Source organism: Osmerus eperlanus, chromosome 11 (assembly GCF_963692335.1).
Source record: "Osmerus eperlanus chromosome 11, fOsmEpe2.1, whole genome shotgun sequence".
In the NCBI taxonomy this organism is placed as follows: Eukaryota; Metazoa; Chordata; class Actinopteri; order Osmeriformes; family Osmeridae; genus Osmerus; species Osmerus eperlanus.
This window is the reverse complement of record NC_085028.1, coordinates 5,672,458-5,695,496: the sequence shown is the minus strand read 5'-3', so window position 1 is coordinate 5,695,496 and position 23,039 is coordinate 5,672,458. Positions and strand designations below refer to the sequence as shown.

The 23,039-nt window shown below is 45.9% G+C and overlaps 1 protein-coding gene across 1 annotated transcript; it reads right to left on the bottom strand.

Annotated features, from left to right (window-relative positions):
* Positions 1-294: 294 nt before the first annotated feature.
* Positions 295-22,991, bottom strand: prx (periaxin). Its single transcript, XM_062473304.1, has 7 exons — positions 22,818-22,991; positions 14,835-14,887; positions 14,464-14,580; positions 13,413-13,535; positions 12,715-12,874; positions 12,013-12,206; positions 295-11,875 (listed from the first exon to the last, which is right to left on the bottom strand). Exons 1-7 carry the CDS (start codon positions 22,873-22,875, stop codon positions 1,418-1,420), a joined length of 11,163 nt encoding a protein of 3,720 aa, XP_062329288.1. The 5' UTR covers positions 22,876-22,991; the 3' UTR covers positions 295-1,417.
* Positions 22,992-23,039: the final 48 nt, after the last annotated feature.

Sequence of the window (23,039 nt, the reverse complement as noted above, 5' to 3'; positions counted from 1 at the left end):
ATACAGAATTAGGCTACACAATTAAAATGTCTGGCCTACATCAAAATCATGACATCATACGTAGGTATAGCCCAAACATACTCTGATTTGAAACTAAAGATTCCTTGCTTTTGAATCTCCATATTCATAAATGTGGTGATGTGGGAAATCATATTTGTGTGATGTGAGTCTGTAGTTTAAATGTGTAGGCGATCGAACAATAGAGGTCGCTGTTTGATCTTGCTGTAGAAAATGGGACGGACAAAAGATCGTAGGCGGAATGTCAGAGACCTTAATAACGACACAACACAAATATTACTTTTTCTTATGAATAAGCAGTTTATTAATATGATCAATTGAACAACATGTTCTCTAATGCCGCTGGTGAAGCCTAATGCGCTGAAAAAGAAATATTTGAAAGAGGCTAAATCCAGAAAGGTTTTTTTTCATAAAATCTCTATACATATATATTTAATGTTACACTGCGTGCATCTAATTGTGCTGTGGGCGTGCCCTCATTCTAGTTCTGTAATATAGGCCTACTCTGTCCTCTACGGTTATGTCAATATTGTTAGTGAAAACTGTAAACTTGTTTTGACTTGACAGATGATTTTGGAAACATTGCAGTTTAGCACTCAATTCAACCCATCAAAAGAACAAAAAAACTAAATAAGGTCTCACAAATGAGATGCTTCTAGTAAAGTGTGAAGAACACAACATCTATTATTGTCTGATTATTTTTCTTTGCATCTAATTTTGAAACAAACCTTTTTATAAAAGTGAACGTGCTCAGTTTTTGTATACCATGGCTTTACATAATGTGAGGTGATAGCCTCTACTGTAGGGTTTGACCTCTGACATTGCAGCAGCTGACAAAATGTGTCTGTTGAATTATTTGTGGATTGTGATAAAAAAAAGACGTATATAATGAACAGAAATAAAAACAAGCAGAGAAAAAGTTATTAGTTAAATCTTCAACCTCACTTCATCATTCAAGCCTAGCAGAAAATAGACACAAATCACCAAACAGAAATACTTTCTATTCCTATGGGTGCTAATATGAAAATAATTACATAGTTTCAAGGAGGGCTAAAGATGTAATAAGCCACAATATAAATGTATTTACAGAAATATTTCTTTGGTGTAAATAGCTCTTACCGTGAATATGAATAATGAATGTTAAATTATTCTCATAACTACTTTTATGAGACCTATCAGTTATAAACAACAATAAATAATGAATTGACAATGATGATTACATTCAGATTGAAGCCAGTAAAACCATCATCAAAGATTCCATACTATATTACCAACAAACTCAGAGGAACAATTACAAAAACAATGGTCACATGTAAAATGAAAAAAATAAAGAGGGATAAAACATTGATCTTCTCAAACTTCTGTAGTTGCAGCTACTGCAAATGAGTGGTGTATGTGTCTAGTACTGGTACTGTTTCACTGTGGTGTGGCTTCCCCCCTTCCTGGTCTCTGTAACTGTGTGCTTGGTGGTCTTGGTCACCATTGTGACGGTTCCTTCACTTGACGTGGTCATGTGATGTTCCTCAGACACCTCCTGAGTGGAGAACCCGATCCCGGATGTCTGCAGACGGAACGTTCCAGCTGTCTCCCCTTCCAGACCCTCGACCTGCAGCGAGGTTCTGCTCGTCTTAGGAGAACCCTCAGGAGTGATGTCAAGGAATCCTGTAGAATGAGGCTTGAGGTGGAATTTGGGCACCTTGAAACAGGTGGAGCTTTTCGTCACTTCATGCTCCATCTCTTCACTTTCGGCCTCCACCTGCAAAGAACAGGAGGGCCCTCCGAAGGTGAGTCCAGTAGGGGACTCTGAGTTTTCCCGCTCCAGCATCTCTGTCCGGGCCAGTGACCACACCACGTTGCCCCTTTCTTCCTCCTCCACTCTTGTCTCAGTCGTCATCTTAAACCCAGGGAAGCTCATCTTCCCCGACTTCACTTTCACACCCTTGCTCTCTGCGTCTCCTCCCGAGAGCTCTGTCACCAGCCTGGTGCTCATGTCTGCATCCTCCTGTTCACTTCCTGTTTTTGCGTATGGGGAAGTGAACTCGACTTTTGGGAGCTTGATTTTTACTGGTTTGGCTTTATCATCCTTGGATCCATTGTGGAAGGAAGGGTCTTTCTCACCATTGAAGCCTGAACTTGAGCCCTCATCTTTGACAAATGAATCTGTCTTTCCATGAGAGAAGGAAACTTTGGGCATTTTGATCTTCGCTCCTTTGGATTTCTCTTCTCCTTCTGCGTCTCCCTCTGTGCTCAGAGCTGCTTCATTCTCCAATCCCGATTTTCCATAGCTTTGCTTGATTTTGATTTGTGGCATCGTGATTTTGGCATCTTCCGTCTCCACCTGAGCCTCAGCCCCAGAGAAACTGGTGGACATAGACTGGTCTGCTTGGGGGTTCACCAGGACAAACACAGCCTTCTTGACTTTGGGGATTTTAGGACCTTCATACTCAACATCTGGCCCATACATATGTAGCCTACCTTCAGGAGAGGAGATAGAGGGCAAAGGCACTCCAAATTTGGGTATTTTGATCTTCTTGCCCTTCGCCATATCTTTTTGCTCATCGTCATCCAGGGAAGATCCAATATCGAAGTCTATCTCTGGTATCCTAGGAACCTGCGGTGGAGTTGGTAGTGAGAAGCTGTTTTTTGACTCTGGACTTGCAGCCTCAGCTTGGCCTGATTTGGTCTTCATGCCCATTGTGGGCAAAGTGACCTTTGGCATCTGAATCTTAATATTCCCTTTACCGTCTTGGCATTCATTGTCGACCCAGCCCCCTCCTTGTCCTGATTTTGAAGGAGCTGAGATTTCAACATCCGTGTGTTTGATTTTGGTATTGACATCTGGGCCCTCAATGTGGCCGGGGGATACATTGGGACCTGTGAAAGTTGCATCGGGTAGGGAGATGTTTGGTAGTACTGAGCCGCTGACTTCTGCCTCAGGAATGTCACCTTTCAGCTTGGTCTTTTTGATTTTGAATTGGCCACTGATCCCTTCATTTTCTTTCCCAGGTTTCTTTACAGGCACGTCTACTACCGGGTCGATATTCTTCATCTTTGGCATGCCGATTTTGAATTTTGAGCCTTTCATTTTGGGACCTTTGACTTTGCTGCTGGCAGCAGGGGTGCTGAGTTCCAAGTCAGGCAGCTCTATTCTCTTTCTGTCCTTTTTTTCCTCTCCTCTGTGCAAGCCTAAATCCAGCTCTACACCTCCTTTCGGACCTGCAATGTCCAACACTGGCATCTTCAGTTTCAGGCCCCTGTGTTCATGTTCTGCATGTTCATCTGGCATTTCCACATGGGCCTCACCTCCATATTTGGGTTCCCCAACACTCCCTTCCAAGTCAAGATCTGGGGTCATGATCTTTGGCACTGTAATGCTCCCCTCTCCTTTAATACTTGGTTGTTTGATATCTGAATCATATTTACCTGACTTGCCCTTCGACATTGATACATCCATCGTGGGTAGCTTGAAACCAGGCATTTTAAATCGCCCACCATCTCCCTCTATTTCCAACTCAGGCGAACTGATCATTCCAGATTTCCCTTTAGGGAGGGATACGTCAACTGCAACTGGCATTTTACATTTACCACCTTCTCCTTTCACCTGCATATCTGGCCTTTCTGCAGTTTTCCCTTTCTGTAGAGAGATATCGACACTTGGCATTTTCACATGAGGCATCTTGAATTTCCCTCCCTTACCCTCCATCGCAATCTCTGCATCAACATCTCCAGACTTTCCTTTAGGAAGAGAAATGTCTACATTTGGAAGTTTGATTTCAGGCATTTTGAACTTTCCACCATCTCCCTCAATTTCCATTTCTGGACCTTTAATCTCAGCAGTATTTCCTTTAGAAAGTGAAAAATCAACTGTAGGCATTTTGACATGAGGCATCTTGAATTTTCCTCCTTTTCCTTCAATTTTCATCTCAGGGCCGTCAATGTCCCCAGTTTGTCCTCGAGGCAAAGAAAAATCAACATTTGGCATTTTCACATTAGGCATATTGAAATGACCTCCTTTCCTCTCTATCTCCATCTCTGCATCAACGTCTCCAGATTTTCCTTTTGGAAGAGATATATCTACATTTGGAAGTTTTAATCCAGGCGTTTTATATTTCCCAGCCTCTCCTTCAATTTCAATCTTTGGACCTTCAATCTCACCATGCTTTCCTTTAGGCAGAGAAATATCCACATGTGGCATTTTCACATGAGGCAGCTTGAATTTGCCTCCTTTTCCTTCAATTTCCATCTCTGGGCCTTCTATTTCCCCAGCTTTTCCTCTTGGCAGAGAAATATCAACATTTGGCATTTTCACATGAGGCATCTTGAATTTCCCTCCTTTACCCTCCATCTCCATTTTAACGTCAACATCTCCAGTTTTTCCTTTAGGAAGAGATATGTCAACATTTGGCAGTTTGATTCCAGGCATTTTGAATCTTCCACTATCTACTTCAATCTCTTGACCTTCAATCTCTCCAGTTTTTCCTTTAGAAAGCGATAAATCAACTGTAGGCATCTTCACATGAGGCATCTTGAATGTTCCGTCTTTTCCTTCAATTTCCACCTCTGGACCTTCAATCTCACCATGCTTTCCTTTAGGGAGAGCTATGTCCAGGTGAGGTATTTTCACATGAGGCAGCTTGAATTTCCCTCCCTTACCCTCCAGCTCTATCTCTTCACTGATATCCATAGATTTTCCCTTAGGAAGCGATAAGTTAACTGTTGGCATTTTGAGTCTTCCCCCTTCTCCTTTAACGCCTGCATCTGGCCCTTCGATATTTCCACTTTTTCCTTTGGGCAACGATAAATCAATATCAGGCATTTTGATATGGGGCATCTTGAATTTTCCACCATCACCTTCAATTTCCATGTCTGCATCAACATTACCAGTTATTCCTTTGGGTAGAGACAGGTCAACATCAGGCATTTTAATCTTGGGCATTTTGAATTTTCCTCCTTCTCCCTCAATTTTGCTGTCATGCTTCACTTTGGGAAGAGACACATCCAGATCTATGTCCGGAACTGATATGTCTATTGACGGCATCTTAGGAATTTTCAGATTTCCTTCGTAGCCTCTGATATCGGCCTCAGACACATCCACCTCTGCTTTAGGTAGCAACACCTCTCTCTCTGAAGTGTTGGCAGATGGCAGGGATATCCCTACTGAGGGCATCTTTAACTTGCCCTTGCCATCAAAGTCACCGCTGTGCCCATCAACACCAGCCTCCCTTGAACGAAATCCAGGCATGGAAAACGTGGGCATTTTCATGGTGACATCAGGAGCATGGAAGCCTGCTTTTCCATCTGCCCCGCCTTCCAGCGAGGCATCTATCTCTCCTCCGTCTACTTTTGCTTTGGGAGATGACATTTTAAACTTTGGGAATTTAAGTTTGTATTTCGATTTTCCCTCAGGGGCTTCCACATTCACCTCTGGCTTGGGAAGGTCCACTTTTCCTTTCTTGACCTTGATATCCACCTCAGGGCCAGACACAGAAAGGTCTGCATCTTTCTTTGTCATTCCAAACATCTTTTTGGGCTTTTTAACCTTTATTTTCACCTTCCCCTGACTAGTTGAACTGTCTAATTCAACTGATGGCACCCTGCCCTTCACCTCTACCTTTGGTGGGCTGAGTTTCATATCTCCCTCTTGGACATGTCCACTCAGTTCTATATCACTTTTGGACTTTCCTCCGAATTTTGGCATAGAGAACTTGGGTATTTTAAGGGAAACGTCAGGCATCTCAAAGCTAGCCCCAGAAGATGGCCGCCCTCCCTCAGCTTTAAGAAGCTCTAGTTCTTCCCGATTATCCCCTTTATGTTTGGACAGGCTGAAATCCAGGTCCACTTTTGGAGCAGATATATCGACCGTTGGCAGTTTGACTGTAGGCAGCTTGATGGCACCCCCTGTAGTTTCTCCGCTTGCCCCCACATCCAGGCCCTGATCTTTCACCTTTGGTAGGTTTACATCTCCTTTAAGTCCAAACTTTGGCATGGATGGCATCTTTAGATTGACATCAGGCATATCAATACCACCAGAAGCATCAGGGCCACTTATGTCCCTTTTCAGTGTGGCATCTTTACCGCCAGATGGAAGGCTCAGATCAAGGTCGAACTTTGGTACTTTTATGTCAACTGTTGGGAAGTGTAGTCCCTTGCCGCCTTTTTTCCCAGTAGAATCAACATCCAGCTCCATCTCAGCCTGCCCTTTCTTCTTGGGAAGTGAGAAGTCTATCGTAGGCATTTCAAACGTACCCCCCTTGATCTCAGGGCCTTCAATGTTGACCTCACCCTCTTTCAACTTTGGTTTGGGCAGTGAGACATCTAGTGTAGGCATATGGAACTTGCCCCCTTTTCCAGAAGGTCCTTCAATGTCAATTCCACCCTCAGCTTTGCCTTTAGGAAGAGAAATATCTATTTTGGGCATTTCAAACTTTCCTCCTTTTATCTCGGGACCTTCAATGTTGACCTCACCCTCTGGTGTTTTAATTTTAGGAAGAGATATGTCACCCTTTGCTTTTGGAAGCGAAATATCTACAGAAGGGAGATCGAATTTGCCTCCCTTGAACTTGGGGCCTTCGATGTTGACCTCCCCATCTTTGGTCTTCATCTTTGGGAGTGAAATATCCAAAGTTGGCATTTTGAATTTTCCTCCTTTTGCTTCAGGTCCTTCAAGACTCACATCAACCTCTGGTGACTTGACTTTAGGAAGTGAGACATCCAGCGAGGGCATGTTGAACTTCCCTTTTGCTCCTGTGTCTCCCCTAATGTTGATGTCACCTTCAACTTTAGCTTTAGGCAGTGAAAGATCAATCAAGGGCATTTCAACCTTGCCTCCTTTGACCTCTGGGCCTTCTATCTTGACCTCGCCCTCTGGTAACTTGACTTTAGGTAGAGATATATCAAATTTCGGCATGTGGAACTTGCCTCCTTTTGCAGAAGGCCTTTCCAAGTCAATGTCATCCTCAACTTTTCCCTTAGGAAGAGAAATATCTATTGAGGGCATGTGAAACTTGCCACAGTTAACCTCAGGTCCTTCAATGTTGACCTCAGCTTTTTTAGATGTAGCCTTTGGTAGTGAGATGTCAAATGTAGGCATGCTAAACTTTCCACCTTTGCCGGAATGTCCTTCAATTTCCACATCGGTTTTTCCTTTGGGAAAGGACAAGTCCACTGCGGGCATGTGGAATTTAGCTCCTTTAGCTTCTGGACCTTCAATATCAACATTAGCTTTTCCTTTCGGAAGGGAAGTGTCAATTGAGGGCATCTCAAACTTTCCTCCTTTTACCTCAGGTCCTTCAATGCCAAACTCTCCATCTTTTGACTTCATCTTGGGTAGAGACACATCAAATGTGGGCATTTTAAACTTTCCTCCTTTTCCAGATGGTGCTTCAAGATCAATTTCTCCCTCCACTTTACCTTTGGGAAGAGATATATCAATTGAAGGCATCTCAAACTTACCTCCTTTCAGCTCAGACCCTTCAATTTTAACCTCACCATCTTTGGACTTCATCTTGGGTAGAGATACATCAAATGTGGGCATTTTAAACTTTCCTCCTTTTCCAGATGGTGCTTCAATGTCAACTCCCCCCTCAGTCTTTCCCTTCGGAAGAGAGATGTCGATGGAGGGCATCATAAACTTCCCTCCTTTGGTATCTGGGCTTTCGATCTTGACTTCACCTTCTGGTAACTTGACTTTGGGAAGAGATATATCTAGGGAGGGCATGTGGAACTTGCCTCCTTTGCCACCATGTCCTTCAATGTCCATCTCTCCCTCTGCTTTGCCTCTGGGGAGAGATATGTCAACAGTGGGCATGTTGATTTTGCCACCTTTCACGTCTGGGCATTCTACTTTGACATCGCCCTCAGGAAATGTCATCTTTGGTAAAGAAACATCCAGTTTGGGCATGTGAAACTTGCCCCCTTTTCCAGAGGGTCCTTTAACATCAATGTTACCCTCCATTTTTCCTTTAGGCATTGAAAGGTCAATTGAGGGAATGTGGAACTTTCCTCCTTTGACGTCGGGGCCTTCAACATTAATGTCAACTTCTTTTGACTTCATTTTTGGTAGCGTTACGTCAAATGTGGGCAAGTGGATTTTTCCTGCTTTTCCAGGTGGTCCTTCTATCTCAATATCACTTTTTCCTTTAGGCAGTGAAAAGTCAACCGAGGGCATGTGGAACTTCCCTCCCTTCACCTCCGGTCCTTCAATGTTGACTTCACCCTCAGGGAGTTTCATCTTTGGTAGAGACACATCAAACGTGGGCATTTTAAACTTTCCTCCTTTTCCAGAAGGTCCTTCAAGGTCAATGTCTCCCTCTACTTTGCCTTTTGGAAGAGATATATCAACTGAGGGCATTTTAAACTTTCCTCCCCTGGTGTCAGGTCCTTCCACCTTGACCTTTCCTTCTGGTAACTCAACTTTAGGAAGTGATATATCTAGTGATGGCATGTTAAACGTTCCTCCCTTTATCTCGGGACCTTCAATGTTGACCTCACCTTCAGGTGTCTTCATTTTGGGAAGAGATATGTCACTCTTTGTTTTGGGAAGCAAAATATCTACAGAGGGGAGATGAAACTTGCCTCCCTTGACCTCGGGGCCTTCGACGTTGACCTCCCCATCTTTGGTCTTCATCTTTGGAAGTGAAACGTCCAAAGTTGGCATTTTGAATTTTCCTCCTTTCACTTCAGGTCCTTCAAGACTCACATCAACCTCTGGTGACTTGACTTTAGGAAGTGAGACATCCAGCGAGGGCATGTTGAACTTCCCACCTGCTCCTTCTCCTGCATCTCCTCCCACATTGATGTCTCCTTCAACTTTCCCTTTGGGCAAGGAAATATCAACCGAGGGCTTTTCTAACTTGCCACCTTTGATTTCAGGACCCTTGATGTGTATCTCCTTTGACTTCATCTTTGGGAGAGAGATGTCAAAAGTGGGCAACTTGAACTTTCCTCCCTTTTTGCCTTTTCCTTCAATGTTTATTTCCCCCTCCGCTTTTGCTTTCGGAAGGGATAAATCAATTGTGGGCAGCTCGATTTTTCCTCCTCTCGCTTTAGGGCCTTCAACCTTGACCTCACTCTCTGGTAACTTGACTTTGGGAAAAGAGATATCTAGTGAAGGCATGTCAAACTTGCTTCCTTTTCCAGACTGTCCTTCGACATTGATGTCACCCTCTACTTTTCCTTTGGGCAGTGAAAGGTCAACCGAGGGCATGTTAAACTTCCCTCCCTTCGCCTCCGGTCCTTCAATGTTGACTTCACCCTCAGGGAGTTTCATCTTTGGTAGAGACACATCAAATGTGGGCATTTTAAACTTTCCTCCTTTTCCAGAAGGTCCTTCAAGGTCAATGTCTCCCTCTACATTGCCTTTTGGAAGAGAAATGTCAATTGAGGGCATCTCAAACGTGCCTCCTTTAACCTCAGGTCCTTCAATGTTGACGTCTCCATCTTTTGACTTAATCTTGGGTAGAGACACATCAAATGTGGGCATTTTAAACTTTCCTCCTTTCCCAGAAGGTCCTTCAATATCTCCTTCAACCTTTCCTTTCGGAAGAGAAATATCAATCGAGGGCATCTCAAACTTGCCTCCCTTTGTTTTAGGGCCTTCCACTTTCCCCTCCCCCCCAGGTAACTTCATTTTCGGTAAAGATACATCAAGGGAGGGCATGTTAAACTTGCCCCCTTTTCCTGTATCTGCCGCTATATTTATGTCACCCTCAACCTTTCCTGTGTGACAGGTTACATCTACTGCAGGCATATTGATCTTGCCCCCTTTTACATTTTGGCCCTCAAAGTCAACATTCCCCTCTGGGAGTTTCATTTTGGGAAGCGAAATATCTAAGGATGGCATTGTAAACTTCCCTCCTTTGCCAGAATGTCCTTCAATGTTGTAATCTCCCTTAGATTTACCTTTAGGCAGTGAAAAGTCTATATTGGGCATCTCAAATTTTCCTCCCTTCACCTCAGGTCCTTCTATGTCGACCTCACCCCCTGTGGTCTTCATGCTAGGTAGAGACACATCCAATGAGGGCATTTTGAACCTCCCCCCTCCTTTTCCAGAATGTCCATCCACGTCCAGGTCTCCCTCAACTCTCCCTTTAGGCATAGATATGTCAAATGTGGGCATTTTAAATTTACCACCTTTCCCAGAGGGTCCTTCAATATCAATGTCTCCCTCTGTGTTCGGTAATGAGACGTCAAACTTTCCTCCCCCAACATCCGCTCCTTTCACATTGACATCCCCTCCGGATGCCTTCAGACTTGGGAGCGAAACATCAAACGAGGGCATTTTGAACTTGCCTCCTCCTTTGCCGTTGTGACCTTCAATGTCTACATCAGCTCCAGTTTTACCTTTGGGAAATGAAAGGTCTACTTTGGGCATGTGGAAGCCCCCTTTGATTTCGGGTTCTTCCAACTCCACACCCCCTTCTGGTGATTTAATCTTTGGAAGACTAAAATCGAAGTTGGGCATTTTGAACTTTCCCTCTCCACCTACAAACTCCTTCATATCAACATCAGTCTCTCCCGATTTCATCTTGGGGAAGGAGATGTCAACACTCGGTAGGTCCATTTTCCTTCCTATCTCCGGTCCCTCAAATTCCACATCTGGTGACCCTATCTTTGGTAAAGAGATGTTTACTTCGGGCATGGTGATACTTGGCCCTTTGAAACTAGGTCCTTCAACTTCATCTGACACCTTAATTCCAGTGTGCAGTTCCAGATCCACATCAGGTACGTCTATGTCGATAGCAGGCATTTTACGGCCAGAGTACTCCTTCGTCTCATAATCAGGCAGTGAGACCTCCGCTGAACCTTTCGGGAGAGAGATGTCCACAGATGGAACTTTGAACTTGGGACCTTTCCCGGATGCCTCAGTTCCCTCTATTTTAGGGCCTGTGAAGGCCACCTGAGGTAAAGAGACATCTATGCCACCCTTCATGCCCTCCCTGTGTTTCAGCTTTCCTTCAGGGGCCCTTAGCTCACCCTCGACCCCTCCCTTCCCTTTGGGCAGAGCAAAGTCCACATCTACTGTAGGAGCTGCTATATCAATTGCGGGCATTTTCAGCCCACCTTTCTTCTCTGGACCTTCAGCTTTTATTTTCATGTCTCCATCAGTCTCATCAGAAATACGCGAAAGCCTGACTTTAGGTAATTTCAGTTTTGGCATCCTTAATTTAGTATCCTCACTGTCTCCTTTGACGTTAATCTTCGGACCCTTCACTGCTCCTTTGCATTCGACGCTGGGCAGAGAGACATCTGCTTTCCCAGAGGGGAGTGAGAACTCAAGCTCAGGGGGTTGAAACGTGATGCCTTCCTTCCCCTTCACCTCCAGTTTAGGCAGGTCAACATCCTTATTTCCAGACGAGAAGCCAAACTCGACCGAGGGCGGCTTGACTTTGGCTTCAGGCGTTTTCAGATCCAGGGATCCCTCTGCCATGCCGGGGTCTGATTTCATCTTTTTGGTTTTGGGGAAGTTAATTCCAAACCTGTGGCCTTTTCCTTTGGCCTTGACTTTGGCTCCAGAGACCTCAGGCGAGGCGATGTCAGCTGTTCCTTCAAGCTGCGAGGTCTCTACTCCCCCACTTGCCGCAGCAGAACCCTTCACTCTCATCCGAGGAAACCTGATCTTCTTCTTTTTCCTCATCATGGCTACCTCTCCTCCGAGCTCACCTGCTCCCTCCACACTCTCCTTCCCGTCTCGTTGGGGTTTGAACTTGGGCAGGGCAAACTCCACGTCAACATGGCGGGGGGGAGACCCCTCCACCTCCACCTCCCCTGCCCTCCCCTTCTTCTCCTTAAGCCTTTTCAACCCGAACCGTCCTCCTCTCTTCTTCTTCACCTTGAAAGGTTTGATGCTCTTGACGCTCTGTAAAAGAGAGACACAAATTTGGTTCAGCCACAAGGTCAAGCAGACACAATCGGTATTGACTTGTTTTTTGTATAGTAAAGACAAATAAAGACATTTCCAGTGCCAGTCATAATGACATTAACACAAGCTCATACCATTTTGGGCATCTTGACCTTGGGTCCTTTGAGCTCGACATTGGTGGCCCCTGGGTGGGCGGTGACATCGACCCCAGGTATGGTTCTCTTCAGCAGGAAGGAGACCTTGTAAGGCTCAGCACACTGCAGGATCTTCAGGGCGTCCTCATACTTCACATTGTCAAAGTAAACCCTAGCGCTCAGCAGCTGGTCTCCTGCAATGACAACCAACATCCAAGTTCAACATTAACCCGTTAAGGAGTAGCGTCACACATATGTGATTCTGAACATTCCAACCAACTATTTTCCGATAGACAAAAAATATATGACAAACGCTATAGTATGGCTTCAAAATTTACAATTAGGAGGCTAACAAGTAACACTAGCAGGTAGTAGCATTGCTACGAGTATTATGCTAGGTTGCTAGGTAACGGAAGCTAACTAAAACTAGCTAGCTTCCGTTTTGGAAAAATAACTCACTCCTTAAAAGGTTTTAAAAGAACATTTACATAAAGAGAAATAGGAATAGGACTAGTTGATTTGGTTTACTCACGTAAACAAGAACAGAAATATTTGAATATATTAGAAATATTGTAAAGATAACGTGATAACAAATTATAATTCACAAAGCAGATTCACAATAAGGTCCCCTTTCCATCACTCTAGCCGTCTCATGGCTTTAAAACACCCAAACAACACAAGCGTCTGTTCCCTCCCAGGTACCTTGCTGGAGGCTGAGATGCTTGGCTGCCGGTGAGTCTTTCAGTACATCCTTTACGAAGATTCCCCTGGTTCCTCCTCCCGTCACACTGTAGCCGCTCGCGCCGGCCTCCGCCTCCGTCTCCACCACCACCTCCACCAGCTGCTCCACCACCTCCACCAGCTGCTCCAAGGCAGCACCGCTCTCCTCCTGCACCAGGACGAGATACGTTTTTTTTGTATGTCATGTATTTAACTCTTCTGTAACTGTGCACAAGGACTTTCCTACAGGATTTAATAAAGTAAATTTAATTGAATAAAGCTGACAGACCATTGAAACATCAGCCCCCATTAATTACTTTAAGGCATGGAAATGGGTAGTGTCAGCATTATAGGCTGATACAAAATGATTGTTCCCATCAATGTTTAAACAAAACCAACAGCCTTAATAAAGAGTTTGGGCTAGTGGTTCCATCGAACCACTAGCCTCTGTACTGGTTTTGGACCATTCCTCTTTAACCCGACAGATTTATGGTTCTCCTTGTCCTTAGTCCTAGTACCAGCTCCTGATTGTGAGATGAGATACACTACTCTCCATACTGCTTTCGGCCCATTCCTCCTCAACCAAATAGAGAGTCAGGATTGATGGTTGTCCATGTCCTTAGCTCTGGCCCCAGTGCCCCAGTGCCAGCTGCTGACTGTGGGATGCACGTGTGTCTCACCACCGTCTGGGTCTCCACAGATGCGTCCATCTTAGGCTGGGCCAGGGAACACGACTCACTCAGGTGGCTTCTCTTAAGGCTGAGCACCTGCTTCAGCTCTGCATGGAGCTTCTCCTTCTGGACCTGAGGAACCACAGCACCCAGTGATCAGAACATCAAAACATCTCATCTCAATCGGATTTGACCAGGCAGGCTGCAAAGTAAATTTTTATTTACACATATCATACTTTATAAATGCTCCTGATGTGTGTTTTAACTTAATGCGGAATCACTACTCAAGGCCATACTCAACTCGTCATTTTTATCATAAAAACCTTAAACTGCAGTTAAAGAGTCTACCCACTGAGCTAATACCCTCCCCATCATACAAATACTGTAGTGGAATAAGACAGAATGCAGGCAATTTTATCACAAAAACACAACACTCTCCATCACATTGCTTTCTCAAAGGCAATCCCCTTTCCCTGCGTGCACTGAGTTATCTGTAGCCCTGACCTCTGACCCTGCCCCTCCCCCCATCCCTGCTGAGCAACGCACAATGACACGGCCCAAAATACGCTGAGTCTCAAACACCCATAAACATCTATTCAGCTGTGATGCTGAGTTCAGCAGAACTGCTTTCATTTAACAGGTGACAGGGCACAGTGATCACAATAATGGCTCTATTGTGATGGCTAACTTCAGACTAGTAACAGGTGCCTGGAGCTCTGAGGGACATGTGAAACACTGCTGTTTACTATATTTCTGGTTGTTTTCTTGAGGAAAGTTATCTGACTATTGAGAGGTGTGTCATGAAAGAAACTGTGTATATCACTGACTGAAATTGCCCAATTAAAAATGCAATGTAAAGAGAATGTCACTGACTGGATCATTAACTGATTAATGTACTTCATTATCATCCTTATCCAAAGCGACACACAGAGGGATTTGATCCAGCGACCTCCTGATCCGCTCGACCACTGAGCTGCGACCATGACTGATTAAGTGACTAATTGATTATCTTGTTAATTTCATTGGTTGATTTGTTAGTTTGTGTTTGTCGTCCACTCACCACCCTCTCGGGGCTCTCTTGGTCGTCGCAGGAGGCGCTGTGGTGTGGGCTGGTCTGGGGGGCACCGGGAGCACCTGGGGGCCTGTCTGAGGGGGGTGGCCGTCTCTTGTCTCTTACCTGAGGAGGCAGGCAGCAGGTTACAGCAGGCCCACAATAGGTATCATCTAAAATAGTCCTTGTGCTATCTACAATAGAAATAATGATCCAAGAGTAAAAAAAGATTTTTGTCCTAATCTGTATGTGTGTTTATCACACAATTCCGTGGTGGTACACATTAACAAAGTGTTTCCGGGAAAAAGGTACCCACATTTTTATGCACCTCAGGTATGTACAGCAGAATGTTTTTGTAGGACGGTGTGCAGCGTACTCACGGCTGGCTCTCTGGGCCGGGTGGAAGCATGGCTGTCCTCTTCTCTGTCAGAGTCTGGAAGAGAGACGAGAGGATGTTGCCGTTAATGACTTCCCTGGAGACAGGACAGAACCCGGAGATCCAGGAGTCGGGGTCATCATCTCTAGACTGTAAACAGATCAACATTCCTGTTCTGAGAGGTCTTCCACCATGGGCGCAGGTAGGAGACGGTTCCCAGGGCAGGATCCGTATCCAGTACTTGGAGGATTCCTGACCAGCTGATTTACTGACAGGACCGTCAGAATGAAGGAGTGGAGGAATGGCACTCTTGGAATTTGTTCCAGGGTCTTGCGTGCCCCTGCACCTCCCCACCTCTGCCCCCCACCCCACCCCCCCTGAGGACACAAGACCAGAACCGCCCCAGGTCTCCTGCCGCCACCCCCCTACCCCTCCCCTCCCTCCGGTCTTGCTTTGCTCTTAGTTGGGAGGCACTTGATGTTTGGTCCACCACAGCTTGGCCCCTCAGCTATGCCATTCCATAAAATCTAGTCTCCCTGTGATCGTTTTCGGACTCGAACTGGCGTGCATGTTTGCGTGTTTATGTATGTCTGCGCGTCAGTGTTGATGTGTGCGTGTGCACGTGTGTCTGTTTGCGTGTGTATAAAGGTCTACAGTTATAGAGTGTTGGCGTGGTTGCCATGCCTCTGCGGGCAGTGCCTGGGTGTCAGGTGTCCCGTGCAGGTCACAAGAACACATCGCTCACATTCAGACACACACCCTCATCAACCACAACTCTCCACAGGCTCAACGCCAATCATTTATCAGTCGTATTGATTATCCAAATACTGACACAATACAAAATGCTGCAACAGCTACGGTGGCCAAGTTAGATAGTCAAACTGGTGATCTCTTTAACACTTCATTGAATGTCTTATTGAGATATCTCGGACTTTAATTGATTGATACTGGCCTGTTGGTGAATTTCACCCATGCTTTGCGATGCTTCTCTCTTCTACTGTGGGAGTGACACAGACAGCTGCTTTCTTCCTGGTCTTTCCAGAGAGGGGAGCAGAGGTGGAGAGACTTGAGTGCTCCACATAGCTGGTCCGCTACATAACACAGATATGCCTTTATATAGTGATGGCAGTGACACACATCTGCCTGTCCAGGCCTGTGATTCACCTGTCCACTTCATTATCCCGCTGAGGGGGATGTGAAGCTACAAACCTGGCAACCCCTGTTGTATCTACCGTGCTCATGATGCGTTTGCTATTTAGAGACCCTGATCTCTGACAGACCCTGTTTAATAAACTCTGTGTAAGCTGTAAGATATTAGGCTGAAAAAAGAGGACAGCAACATTGAGTTTATCTGTATTAGGTTCATTAGGTTTGGGGATGAAGCAACATTGAGTTTCATGGACCATAGGCTGGTGACTGTCCAGCCTGAATGTTATCTTGTAATGTGGCTTTGTTGTGATGTGCTTTGAGCAGCATTAACACCCGAGCTCTGAAACTGATATCCAATTCTTTAATCTGTTCAATTACAGATGGATCTTTTTTCTGTTATAGTTGGCTCTCTGTTTAGTATAACATTAAAGGTCAGCCTGTCATGGTGAGACTCTGACCATGGAAAACTTTGTAGGCTTTTTTGTATGGTACACACACACATGCACACACGCACACACACACGCATGCACACACACACACACACACATATACAGAAAGGACAGTGACATTTCTTCTTTCTATAAGAGATAATGCTAACCTCATTGGTGCTGATTTAAACACAGTCATGGGAGCCAGTTCAAAGAATAGGCCCACTGTCAGCACTGATGCTAATACAGGCTATTCCTGTCATAAAGCACACAGACGTGTCATCAACAAATAGCACCGGAGTTTACAGAGAAGAAGAGGTCTGACTGTTTACATCTCAGTGCTGATATCCACTTACATTTCAGAACAGCTCAGACGAAGAATCCAGACTGTCGGTAACCAAACAGGGACACGGTGTCAGAACATTCTCAAGCCTGATACAAGTGATATGCTACTGCTACCAAACACGCCTTTTTACTGTAAATAGTCGAATATACAATAAAAAAAATACAATAAAAGTAAAGCAAAAATGCTTTACGACATAATTACATGAAAAGACTAAACAAAAATTCTCAACATTGCACTTTTAGAATGCAGCGCTAATGCAGAAGCCAAAACAATGAAAGTGACATATGCAGTACATATACGGCACTGTATATGCATATGTACACATGTACATGTACAGTATATATAACTTTCATTGTTTTGTGCTTCAAAGTTGGCATTGAATTGGACTCCCACAGGCGAATGAACCTATCGTCTGGTTCCAGTAAATATCAAAAGAAACAATAAAAGAAAGTAAACTTGGCAGAGTTTTCAGGTCCAGCACAGCGTCAGCTAGATTCCCTGGACATGTTCAGTCTTTCAACGGTAAGCCAATGTTAGGAATAATAACACTAAGCCCGCCCACTAATGAATGATTGGTGTTCTGGGTGGAAGATTAAGATGCTACACTGTCCATGTCTCCTCTGTCACCTGTCATCACATGAAGCCCCTGTAGCAAAAAACACGAGGCTTCATCCATTTTTGACAGACGCAGAACATCTCGTTTGAATGAGACCTGTGACCTCCGTGTTTTCCATTCTTCACACCGTCTCTCTGGGTTTATAATAGCTGGCCCTGGGAACAGAACATGGATTCTCCTCCGGTGGCATGTAGCTGTGCTTGCCTGCATGCGTCCGTGGTGTCCCTGACCCGAGTCAGGGACACCCTGTCATGTGATCACCTGGTTTGAGAAAAGGGACAAGCTATCATGTGATATGCCTGGTCTGAGCTGTCATGTGACTATGCATCCCAATCCAATTCCCCGTTTCTCAGCTGTCTCTAACCCTGGTGTCTTTGTGACGAGGGACCCTGTGTCAACGCGATGCCACCGCCCGAGACCAGACGCACCCAGAAGGAGGAACACCAATACAGAGATGTACATAGGTGAAAAGCACCACGGGAGATGCAGTCCACTCCATTAGAGTGTCTTGTAGATCTCTCCCATCTCATCATTCCTGCGGTGGAAAGAAAGAGAAACCCGCGGGCGTCAGCTGACAGGCAGGAAATGCCTCTTTTGTAAACAGGAAACAGGGATATTTTAGCGAGATAATAACTCAGCATGCAGGGAAAAACGACCTCTCCTCTACGTGATAATGTCAGATCTATCTGCTGGATTGGGATGGAGAGAGATGTTTAACATCCCTACCTGGAAAAATACAGACAAAAGAGGCCCTGAAGTCAGACCCAAACAGCGCTGTGAAGTTATCTGAACTGATGTGCATGTTTTTGTACCTAATGTGTGTCTTAAGGGTGGATTTCCTCCAAGTTTCAGACTGAGTTTCCAAGTGAGTCTCTCTGACTTCCTTCAAGTCATCCAATCAACTCTTGACCCTACTTCCTCATCCAATGCCGACCCGCCCACAGCTCTTGAATCCTGTCGCCAGGAAACTGTCACTAACCACTGTTGCTGATTCATAACTTTCTGTCACATTTACATTTATTCATTTAGCAGACACTTTTATCCAAAGCGACTTACAAGAAAGAGCTTTACAAAAAGTGCATAGGTCAATGATCATAAGCAACAAGATAGCTCCAAAAACATTGTGGGTAGCCAAAACATGAAGCATACATTGTGAAAAGCAAATAAGTGCCACTGGGTATAACCAGAAGAGCATGTAGTTAAGCAAAGTGCAACAAGTCCCTCAATAAGTGTAATTGTGTTCCGGGAGGAAATAAACTAACATCTGACGTCACCTTTCCTGTTACTCCTTGTACACCCTAAACAAAACGGGACATATCTTCAATTCCGTAACCAAGGAGACTGCCATTCCCGTCACCAGTTCAAAAACACGGGAACTTTATTGACACTGACGTCAGATTGAAACCGCTAATCCCTGACTGGAAGGGTTAGAGGGCTTCAGTTCCAGCCTCCCTATTTGCAGCCTGCTGGATCTCTGGAGAGTAAGCTTCCTCACATGCTACTATGCTATGGAATAAACATCTATGTATAGTCCATCAACAACATTCACTCCAGGACTGCACCGGTGGCTCTGGGGGTCTGGGCGGAGGCTGGTTTACCGTCCAGCTCTCACCAGGCCAGCCCAGGGACGCTGGTGTCCTGTTAACACGTCGGACCCCCTAAATACTCACAGGAATGGACTGAAGACATGCACACACACACACACACACACACTCATACCCAAGCACACACACACATGCACATATACGCATACACATACACACACACAAACAGATGATGATTGTAGGCAGGCATGCACTTACACATTTGCTTGCACACACACTCATACCCCAGCACACACATACACACACATGATCTCACACACAAACACCCCCCCCACACACACACACATTACACCCATACCTTCAGAGGGAGGGAACAAGGCTACAATTTCACACTTACTAATCAGACAGGCATGAATTACCAAACACCTTGACTAATTATCAACGGGAACGCAAACTCATCGGAAAACCAATGGGAACCCTCCCATCTGAGCATGAATCAAACTCACCCACATTCCAGTAATCTATGTGTGAGTCCTAGGTCTTCTCTCCAGTAAACCTGTCCCTCTTCCCACCTACAGACCATGCTGGCATACCAGGCAGCCTGGCGGATTACAGATCCTGTGACCAGAGGGCCGCAGCTGTTGCCCCTGTGTAAAATTACAACTGGCTGTTTGAAATAATTGCCTGGCTTACACCTCCCCACCTCCCCACCCCACCACACACACACTCTCAACTCCCCCCCACCCCACCACACACACACTCTCAACTCCTCCCCACCCCACCACACACACACTCTCAACTCCCCCCCACCCCACCCCACCCTGCCCAACTCTGTAGACTCGCAGCAGATGACTGTGTTGACTGTCCACGAACGTACATTCATTATGACACAGTTCTGTTTTACATATGTGTGGTTGGTCTTAGCCTGTTGCATGTGCGTTTAGACAACAGATAAATCCTGTGCTCAGCAATGTCCGGACTGCAATGCAAGCCACCCTCCACAACCCTCAACAAGGCTAGACACAGGAGATGGTTTATAAGAGAAAAACAAATGACCCCATTGTTGAGTCGTCAAACCTGGGTTTAAGTGACACAGCATGAGGAGAATGGATTCATAAACTGACGTTTAACTACAAACCTGCTAAAACCAGGCCAACAGCCAAAACTTTATGGAGAAAAGTTCCCTTCATGACCAAAACTTAAACATTAAACCCATAGGTACATGTCATGAACACCATTCAAATCACAGAATGACAACTGTCACTGCAGACTGAGAATATGTATTTTCACACAGAGAGAAGTCAAACTCAAGAGAGACAGTATGGAGACAGAGATAGAGCCAGACCCAGAGACAGTCCATCCTACCTTGGTCACGCTCTCTGCTTGCCTCCTCCCTTGGTCCTCAGTCAAGATGACAAATCTCCCCAGGCTTTGACCACAGAATGCTCTCGCTCAAACTCTCAAACTCACTTGTTATCTTTCCCTCTATTTGCTTCTCTCTCTCTCTCTCACTCACTCTCTCTCTCTCTCCTATTCCCTCTCTCAGCCAGCCAGCTCACTCTCAGAGACCTCAGTACAGATCTGGACCAGCCTCATGCCAGCTCCGGGTGGGATGGATCCAGAACTCTGATTGGGCGATGCCAGAGGGATGCCCCCATATTAGGGTGGTGAGGGGCGGGGCTACAGAGAGGAGAGGGGAGGGGGGACAAACTTGTGACGGGAGCGAGCGCGTCCGAGTGGTATGAAGTTTTCACCCTCTGCTGAAAAAAGGAAAGTCATCTACAGCATGAAGAAGTTAAATGTCAGTCTGTCTCGCTGCCTGTGACATTGTTACCCTGCACAGACTGTCCCGGACGCAACACAACAACAGGAACAACAACAATCGCGGCATCCAGTTGGTGGCAGTTCCATTTGGCGTGGTGTTTATTTATACCTCCTAGAGCTGTGAGGAGGAGCAGGTCTTGGGTCTCAGTTTAGAGAAAGTGTAACTCCTCTGACCCGGCTGACCAGCTGCTGTTGGGATCCAAACACTAATGTGCCTCTCATTTTCTATGTGTCATCCTCTTCTGGTAAACTATCTTTTACTATCTTTGCAAAGCTCTTTTGGTTAACAGCGTGTGGGAGGTGGTTCGGAGACCACATGGGAGAAATGGCTGCCCAGACTTTTTGTTTTGCCTTGTACCTACAGTACCCTGTGTAAACATGCATTTCTTGCCTGTACCTCAATTGTTTTACGCAGTCCTACGGCACTCAAGTAGGATGCAGGTTCGGCTTCTCCGGATCTCCTCACCTACTTGTAAGCACCAGCTGTGGAGATGTGTGTGTGCCGGCCCAACCTCACAGCTGGTCCCAGCACTGCCAGGAAGTCTCTGCCCAGGCAGGGCACCAGCACACAGGGCTGGACACCAGGCCTGCCAGGGGGTGGATCAGCGCTCTAGCATTGTGTCAGCTAACACTGTCATTGTTGCTTTCTGCCACCAACACAAAACTAGGATTTGGATCTGACAGAGACTGTGGGTGAGGAGGGGTGAGGAGGGCGAGGCGGGCAGCTTGCTTGGCAAAGGGTAGGGTGTCCCGGCACCCCAGCTATGCCCCAGTCAGCGCTTCGGTGAGCCAGGGAACCGGAGCAGGCAGGCTGAGCTGGGCTGGGGAGTGTGTAGGGGGGGAGGGTGGGAGGGAGGGAGGGAGGGTGAGGGGCCAGGGTGAGGCCAGGAGGGAATGAAAACAAGCCCTGAGGGAGGAGCCACACCACGCCAGTGATTCAGTGATTCCAGTCGACGATCACATCATCACCCTGAACAAGCATCACTTTACCTTAACCATAACTGAAAGCTGAATTGCCCATTTGTGGGTGAACCGTGCCTTTAAGCATGTTTTTTTTCTTCTTCTAGTGCGCTATTCCTTTAAGAGGACATCAGCATACAGACTTTAAAGACGACACACGGAGAGGAAACAGATTCACCCTGATAAGTCAGCTCTCACGGACGTCAGACAGCACCAGGAACCAGTTAAGATAAACACCAGACTTCATGCGGCTGTCGGCCAGACAATAGCCCCATCCTCTCCACTCCTTCACCTTGACCTGGCACTGAGACCCTGGGGGTCAGTAGCATGACCTGGGGTATTTATAGACAAAGGCAGGGGAACCACCTATAGACTGGTCAACCACCCTGGGCCATAAACAACTGAAGAGAGGACAGCACATGACAGGAGAGGAGAGGAGGGGAGATGAGAGGAGGGGATATGAGAGGAGAGGAGATGAGAGGAGAGGAGGGGAGAGGAGGGGAGAGAAGGGGAGAGGAGGGGAGAGGAGGGGAGAGGAAGGGAGAGGAGGGGCAGAGGGGAGGGGGGAGAGGAGAAAGAGAGGGGAGGAGAAGAGGGGAGAGGGGAGAGGGGAAAAGAGAGTGTACATAGACTTCAAAACTAGAGATGAGGTTTGTGGTTGAGACTGGTTGATGACCTCTCCATTTGTAGTACATACGGTCTGGCATGCTGTCAACAGTGCATCCAACACAATCACAAAATACAAACATGGCCCTTTTGACTCACAGCAGTGCTCTACTCTTTTACAAGCCAAACATGGTTTAAACTTTGATAATTCAGGCACACACAAACAGAAACTAAAAAACAAAAGATATACTTTGATATTAAACTATTTAAATAATGAAGATCAAACATCTAACCAAATAAGGTCTAGGAGGATCAGAAATACTTTCTTCCAAAGAAATCTAAATGATTAATTGAAACCATACACACAGTGTTGTTATGACTAAATCACAAGAATCTGAGATTTATGACATCTAGTGAGCTCCAGGTCTGAACTGGAGAAGCGTGTGTAGCGTAGCCTTGATGCTAACGAGGACCAGCCACACGCAGCTCCCGGTCTCCCCGCCCCGTCACTGACCTGCATTGGAAGAGGGCGTCCAGGTGACTCTGAAAATCCCACGCAGACACTCACACATGGTCCAAAGAGACGTGGACACACACAGCACACACACAGACACACCTGACACACCGAGAAAACGACAGATCGAAAGGCGAGTGCTAGCAGACGGGCAGATTCTCTGGAGAGGGAGAGAGAAAGAGAGGATAGAGAAGAGAAAGAGAGAACAGGCTGTCTGGAGGG

Coding starts and splice junctions, on each gene's coding strand:
- prx (XM_062473304.1), bottom strand. CDS start 22,875: ATGTGTGAGTGTCTGCGTGGGATTTTCAGAGTCACCTGGACGCCCTCT. Junction 12,875..13,412: donor CTGTGGAGACCCAGACGGTG/GTGAGACACACG, acceptor GCCTTGGAGCAG/CTGGTGGAGGTGGTGGAGCA. Junction 11,876..12,012: donor AGGTCAAGATGCCCAAAATG/GTATGAGCTTGT, acceptor TCTCTTTTACAG/AGCGTCAAGAGCATCAAACC.